This window comes from Copadichromis virginalis, linkage group LG10 (genome assembly GCF_057382275.1).
Source record: "Copadichromis virginalis isolate Kocher_CV1m ecotype Utaka linkage group LG10, C_Virginalis_male_GT1.1, whole genome shotgun sequence".
Taxonomy (NCBI): domain Eukaryota; kingdom Metazoa; phylum Chordata; class Actinopteri; order Cichliformes; family Cichlidae; genus Copadichromis; species Copadichromis virginalis.
Genome location: NC_140627.1, coordinates 10,476,062 through 10,483,768, shown reverse-complemented (window position 1 = coordinate 10,483,768; position 7,707 = coordinate 10,476,062). Strand labels below are relative to the sequence as shown.

Here is a 7,707-nt window from a genome sequence, read left to right as displayed (position 1 = left end):
CTTTATTTATTATTGCGTGCTAATTTTAACTGACATGCAGCAATACTTGTCTGTAGTGATGAGGAAGTAAAATCATGAGCAATCATCAGACCCAACTTTGGCACATTTTAGTGCTGTTGTAAAAGCATTTTTTTTTTCATAATCCTAAATTCTTGAGTGGCGAAAGTAAATTTCAAGATACAGGGGCATCTTTATTGCACGTGATCAAGATCTTTTCTTTAGGTTTGCAGGCATCACTATTTCCATGTAGAAAAGGAAGGTAAGTTTCCCATTGTTTGAGAAGTCATGGTGCAGTGCAAAAGCTGTCGACAGCACTTTCATACAATAATAGCTGCAAGGTAGAGAAAAAATGGATGTAAGGTGCCACACATGCCTTTGTCCATTGTACTCACTTTTCACTCCCCCACGGGTCCTCAACAGTCTCTGGCATGTGGCACACAAAATCCTGGCTGGAGACAGAGACTGAGTGGAGAAGAAAACTTTGATGAGATTCCAAGTATTCCTAGAGAGGAATCACTTCTTCAATATTGTTTTCTAAGCAATTTTCATGCTGAAGTTTAATAATACACTGCAAAAACCCACCTCCTTAATACTAGAAAAATACACTTATTTTTGGTGAAGATTTGCTTAAAACAAGTGAAATTATCTGCCCATGGGGTAAGTGTTTTTTTCTTAATAAGATTTCTTGAAATAAGAACAATATCTAGATTTAAATAAAGCTAAAAATAAGTATTTTACACTCATTCCAGGGAACAAATCAGAACATTGAAACTTAAAATAAGCTTTAACCACTTATTGTAGGCCACAAATAAGATAATAAAGCTAAAAATAAGTCTTTTACACTTATTACAGGCAACAAATTAGAACAATTGAAACTTAAAATAAGCTTTAACCACTGATTGTAGGCCACAAATAAAGATAATAAAGCTAAAAATAAGTCTTTTACACTTATTCCAGGCAACCAATCATGGCTTGAAACCTAAAATAAGCTTTAACCACTTGTTCTAAGTAAAATGTTGAAGAAATTAAATCTGAAAATAGGCATAAAACACTTATTCTAACAAACAAATCAAGGCAAATAATCTAAAAACTAGTACATTAAATCATTTTAAAGATATTTCTTCTTTTTAAATTTAGCTAAACACTACTTTAAGATTATATTGCTGATTAAGGACAAAACAAAACTGAAACAGAGTAAAAGTGTCCATCTTTATTTGTCCATTTTAACAATAACCTGCAGATAATAAAGATACAATTGAACAGTACAGGTCCAACATTATGAGTTTAAGTGGTTTCAACATTTCGATAGCCTTAGAGGTTTCGCCATTGCCCCATTAAAATTGACGAGTGACATAGGAAGACCACAAAGATTCTAATTTCTTCCGAATGACACCAAATACCACAAAACTTGTCTGGGTGAGTAAATGAACATTTTCCATTTTAGAAATAAGACCCAGATTGAAAAAAAAAACAAACAAAAACAAAACAGAAGTGCCCTCTCCTAATCTTATCTGAAATTTACACACTACTTTCCAATAAATGCATGCCATTCTGCCAGGGCTTTTCTGTAAGATGATGTAGTGTCATGCTCATGAATGGCATCCTGGAGAACTTCTGTCTGAATGACAGACAGCAGGGTTGCCACGCATTTGGGGTAAGTCAGATGGAGTGCATAAAAGTATGCCATCACATATATCATAGCCTCACCAATTTTTTCTTTGTCAAATGTTGTAACTGGTAAATTACCAACAGCAATGACACACTTGCAGCCATCGAACATCACTACTGGACATGACAAGCTTCGTTTCTGGAGGACAGCATCTGGATCTTCTGTAGGCTGCAAGACACAAAAGACATGACAGTCAACATCTTATGTTAATTGTATGTTTTTTTGCTGGGATTTGGTCATAACGTTGGAGATGTCATTATCCTGTTCTTTGTTGGTTACACACATTTTATAGTAGTTTTGACTTATGGTTTATCAAGCGACTCCTTATGTGACCACACTCGTGTACATTAAATACGTTATAAATTAATGAAAACAATAAATTATAGATTTAAGTCTTTCGGCTGAAACTGAAAAAGCATTTTTGAGTCATGTTTGACCGAAATATTTTGTTTGCCAAATTTTCTGTAGATCTTTATAAGCAAATTTTATAAAACTTACATGTAGGACATGTAGAAATGCTTCAGAAGCATTCCCCATCTTTTTTGGTGGATGGGCAGGTGTGGGAAAGAGGAAGAGCCTTCATCAGTGCAAGGTGGGCTTCAGCTGGACAAAGCAGAAACAAACCTTCATAAACATAAATTTTAAGATGAGAACTTTGTATTCAAATGGTAAAACTTACTTTTGTCCATGGTCATTGGTGGATTCATTGCCTTCTTTGACACACCGTAGAACTCTACCCTGGAGCAGAATTCTTCCCATCTCAGTTTTACTTGACTGATGAACTTGTTGTTGTGGGGATCCAAAATTCTGCGAAGCTCACCCAACGCCTACAATAGGTTTAAAAAAATAAGTAGACAAATAAAATCAAAATAACTTTACTACCACACCAAATGTATTAGGAGGCGAAAATTTTGGTACAGCCATTTTTGCCGACTATACTGCCGAACCCAGACAAACTGTTAGCAATGGCAATGGCACTGAAGTAGAGCCACCACCACTAGACCCCCCAGTAACATCGGAGGTGTTGGAGGAGGAGCGACAGGAAAGTCAGAACGTGATGGAGCAAGACGCGGCTGAGCTTCAAACACCTCGTCAGAATCAGGTAATGTACTTTATGTGTTTCTGTGTGTACGCGCGCGAATTTTTAAATGTATGTGTGTTGTTTAACCTTAACCAAGCACAGTTACCCCAATTCAGAAATGTACTCAGTTCAAGTGAAAATTATAGTTTTAAAGTTATGTGTTTTCTAAGATAAACTACTTGATTAGAATATTTTAATAGGTATGAAGGCCAGTGCTGAATTTCAAATGCATGAATCCGCTGAAATTCAGGCTTGCACAACAATGTAGGCTTAGTTACCATACTTAAACATAATAAATAAACTTATTTACCAGTGTTGTGTACCTGCCTTGGTTGTTGTTAGATGCTCCATGAACCAAGCAGCTTTCAAATTTTTCTTTCAGTTAACTTCAGAGTAGATTCCATAAAGATTGGTTAAGTTTCATTAAATAACTCTTAAATTGTTCATAACATTTGCAGCTTCATTAGCTATCCATTGTAGTATGAATCTTTTAATAGCAAAAATGTACAACAGTTTGGAATATTTCTTTGTTTTGTTTTGCATCTGGTGGAATTTGAAACACATTCTGAGTGAGTCATTTTTCTTACACAATTGTTTTTCTTTTTGTCCTGTAGGGTAAAAGAGAAACTGTTGATCTTGCCAGATGTGCAGCTGCATTTGCTATTGGTGTGCGGGAGCAATGCCACCTATCACAGGTACTGCTTCATCTGATATTATGGGGGTGTCATTGTTAACTTGTTAATAAGTCTGGTTCAATGTAAGGCTGCAACTAATGATTTTTTTTTCATAATCTGTCCACTATCTTTGCAATTAATTGATTGTTTTTCATCGCTGGTTTTATTCAGCTATTACTTTCACCTATATAAGTTATTAAGAACAAATGTACATTACGAAGAAGTTAAGCACAAGAGTTGTGCAGTTCACTGCAATGTATGTAACTCTGGGCACACTCAACAGTTTAAAATAGGCTTAACAGTGTAAAATGTGTTCACTTTTAGGCATAAAAGACAAATGAAGTAGAATTACATAAAAAAAAATAAATGAGGCAATCATTTGTTCACTTTTTCTGTTGTAACCTTTCATGCTCCTCCATCTTGCTCGGTGCAATGTGTTTGTGCCACGTGAGTCATGCATGTGGCATGTCATGCAAAACAATGCCAATTATTGGCTGATTTCTTCTTCTACTGCTCCACTGGTAAATTACAACATTCAGTGGCTCATTAATTTGAGCTAAAGAAATAGAGTTGCATTTTGCTTCTGTTATATTTTCTATTTACGCTTTCATGTCTCTGATGTGTTTTTTTTTCCTCCATCAGAGGAGTGTCAACAACATTGTCCTTGGTGTCCAACAGTATCAAACAGCTCTTCTGACGTCCTTGAGGGGAAAAATAAAGACCATCCTTGAAAGGCAACCTGACAGCAATGGACCTTTACAACAAGAAGTTCTTTCAACACTGGACAACTTTCAGGATCCCTTTCCCATATGTGCAGCTTCAAACCTACAGGACCGTGTAACACAGATGCATTTCAACCCTGTCACACCTGAGGAGATCATCATTTCCAATTATGCCTGTAGAGTTAAAAAGGGAGAATCGAGAGTTCTTGCAATCAAAAACAAGTCTTTCTACTACATTCCTTTGATTGAAAGTTTGAAACAGCTTTTATCCAATTCAAGACTATTTGACATGCTCAGTGCTGGACCTCAGAGTTGCCCCAACGGCAGTTTTTTGTATGACATTAATGATGGAATTATTTTCAAAACCCACCCACTGTTTTCAAAGAAGAACTCTGCTTTACAACTGATACTCTATTCTGATGAGATAGAAATGTGTAACCCCCTAGGGTCACGTGCGAGTGTAAATAAACTACTAATGTTTTATTACACCTTAGGCAACATAGACCCTAAGTTTAGATCAAAGTTGGCTTCCATCAGACTTCTCGCAATCGCAAAGTCTAGGAACATAGATGAGTGTGGGGTAGATATAATACTGCGGAGAATCAATGAGGACTTGAAGTTACTGTACGATGGTGTTATGATTAACACTGTCAATGGGGAATTTTATTTAAACGGAGCAGTTGTTGCTGTGTGTGGAGACACTCTTGCCCAGCATGAGCTTGCAGGATTTAAGGAAGGAGTTGGTTTTGCGTATAGCAAATGTCGTCATTGTGAGTGTACTTTTGATGAAATGCAAGAAAATTTCAATGAACATAGTTTCACCAGACGGACATTGGACGGACACATTAGGCAGTGCATTGAAATAGAAAGGGCAACTACCGAATTTTTGAAATCCTCGCTCAAAACGACTTTTGGCATAAATAGACAAAGCAAATTAGTTGATTTCCCAGGTTTTAATCTCATAGAGCAGATGCCACAGGATATTATGCATGTAATTCTTGAAGGAGTGGCACCAATGGAAATTAAGTGTGTGTTGAAATACCTTGTTTTATCTGGAAATTTGGATTTGGACTTGTTTAATTCTGCCATGCAGAACTTTCCTTTTTCATCAGTGGACATACGTGACAAGCCTTCACCAATTAGTATTGCTACTTTAGCTTCAAGTGGCAACAGACTCAAACAATCCTCTGGACAAATGCTTATATTGATCAAGATTTTGCCATTCTTATTGTACAGTGTTGTAGAGAAAAATCCCTTTATCCAGTTTATTTTGGATTTAATTGAAATTGTTAAAATACTTTTTGCCCCAGTTGTGTCTTTACAAACTGTGTCCAAACTAAAAAAAAATGATAGAAGATCATCTTAAACAATTCAGGCAACTATTCCCAGAAAAAAATGTAATACCAAAGCAACATTACATGCTGCATCTTCCCTCTCAAATTATTGCCCTGGGACCTGTAATACGTCATATGTGCATGAGATTCGAGTCTAAACACAGTTTTTTTAAACAATGGTCATCCAAATTAAACTTTAAGAATGTGTGCAAGTCTCTTGTAAACCACAATCAGCTGCTGGAGTGTTGCCAAAGTGAAGCAGGAACTGAGCATCCGATATTTGTAAATGAGAAAGAACTAGGTCCTGTATCAGAGGTTGCTAATATGGACCATTTGCAATCAAAGGTTGTAGATTTTTTGGGGATTGAAGATGCTATACATCATGCCGTTAGAGTAAAGTGGCTTATTTTACATGGAAACAAATACATCTGTGACAGGTCTCTTATACTCATTTCAGCAAATGGTTTAAACCCTATCTTTGGACTTGTAAAAAACATTTTTATTGTTAATAGTGTACTTTATTGTTTTGAATACCAGGTGTATGAAACCTTGGGTTTCAACAAAGACTTTCTTGCCTATGAAATTGCAATTCCCAACCTTGCCCAAGCAACTGAACTGACTGATGTTGAAGACCTACTTGATTTTACGTCATATTACCCAGTCAATTTCAGAAACAGTGTCTATGTTATGACAAAATATAACCTTGAAGATGTCCTTTCTTTAAAAACCTGAAATAAATACCTTCCAATGAGTGACTTTCTTATTTCAAGGAAAAAGGTGAATGTTTCTTATTTTGAGATAATTTTTGTTTTACACTCTATCTAAAAGCTATTTTTGCTTGAAATAAATGTAAAATGGTTCATTTTTAGATATACAGACTAAATAAGGAAAAAAAGTAATATATACTTGAAACAAGTCTAATCATCTAACACATGAGACTGGAAACTAGCTTGTAATGTTCAAAACAAGATGGACAAGATAATCTGGCTAAAATTAAGACAATAAATCTTGTCAAGCTACAAGGAATTTGCAGTGTACTGCCGTATAGAAAAGTACAGAAACAAACTCATTCATCTATGGTGCAACACTGGTCACAGTTAAAAACAAGCGTGTGCTGCAAATAAAGCTGGTACCATAGCAGCAAATATGGTCAAGAATCTGATACAGTGACCTCACTGCTGTCATCCACCATAGCGGAAATGCCCCTGAGCAGGACACTGAAGAAGACATGGAGAAACTGCAGTAGTACGTCTGCTCTGAGGGCAACAAGACAAGGCTCTTTTGTTTGTACACGGTAGCTCCCAGCTGTGAGTGCTGGTTCACATAACCTCTAACTTCTTTCCACAGCTATTGCTTTAAAAAATCAAACATTTTTAGTAAACACTGTTAAATCAGGACTAAGAGGACTAAGAACTCTGGTTTATGATGGTACAGTCACTAAAGTTCTACAATACCTTAAAGGTGGATGCACTCCAGGCATTATATTTTTCTGTGTATGTAAGCCATAAGCACAAGTTTAGTCAGCAGTCTTGTAAATTTGCAGAATAGAGAGTGTCACCATCTCAACATCTTGTGCTCAGCAGGAAGTAACTTGGCTCCCGGGTGATGGCCTTGTTTAGTTTCCATGCTGGCATGCAAAAATAATGAATGATATGCTTGTAGTTTTCCTTATGAGCTAGTATAAATGGCAAGCATATATTTGTGCAATGAAATACTTCTTCTGAGACTATGTGGGAAGAAGAGTAAGGGGAGAAGGAGTAATTGTTTGAGAGCTTATTATATCATCACCTAGTAATAATTGCTGTAATTAGTGAGAATGTACATCTATCTCCTTCAGATCGACTCATGAAAAAGGGGATAAATTTCACAATAGGGCAAACAGATTGTTTTGTTGCAATGATTATTTAGTTTAAAATCATATCAGATGTGGGGCAATTCTCCTCTGTGTTCAAACAGCCAGTGATAAGACTCTCCGGTCTCCATAATGTTTGTCTCCAGTAATTAACTCGAGGTGAAGATTATGGGAGATTTCTTCTCTAGTGTGTACACATCATGCAGAATTCATATTCTGACCTAAGCCCAAAACAATGAGCCTCATTTACAGCTTCTACTCCAACTGACAGCGAATGGGTGTGACGGCAGTCAAAACTGCATATTAATCTCCCCAGCTGGCATTTGTTATCGATACATATTTATGGCAACTGTACTGTGCATGGCAATGCACTTT

The 7,707-nt window shown here is 36.4% G+C and overlaps 1 protein-coding gene and 1 pseudogene across 2 annotated transcripts; one reads left to right on the top strand and one right to left on the bottom strand.

Moving 5' to 3' along the window:
* Positions 1 to 1,319: 1,319 nt before the first annotated feature.
* On the bottom strand, positions 1,320 to 2,496 carry LOC146699850 (uncharacterized; annotated as a pseudogene). The gene is made up of 3 exons (XR_014922697.1): positions 2,349 to 2,496; positions 2,168 to 2,272; positions 1,320 to 1,837 (listed from the first exon to the last, which is right to left on the bottom strand). The product of XR_014922697.1 is annotated as an uncharacterized LOC146699850 (transcript).
* Positions 2,497 to 2,580: 84 nt separating this feature from the next.
* On the top strand, positions 2,581 to 6,726 carry LOC146699849 (uncharacterized). The gene is made up of 4 exons (XM_085471469.1): positions 2,581 to 2,771; positions 3,365 to 3,445; positions 4,067 to 5,376; positions 6,675 to 6,726. The coding sequence occupies exons 1-4, from the start codon at positions 2,727 to 2,729 to the stop codon at positions 6,724 to 6,726; spliced, it is 1,488 nt and encodes a 495-aa protein (XP_085327595.1). The 5' UTR covers positions 2,581 to 2,726.
* Positions 6,727 to 7,707: the final 981 nt, after the last annotated feature.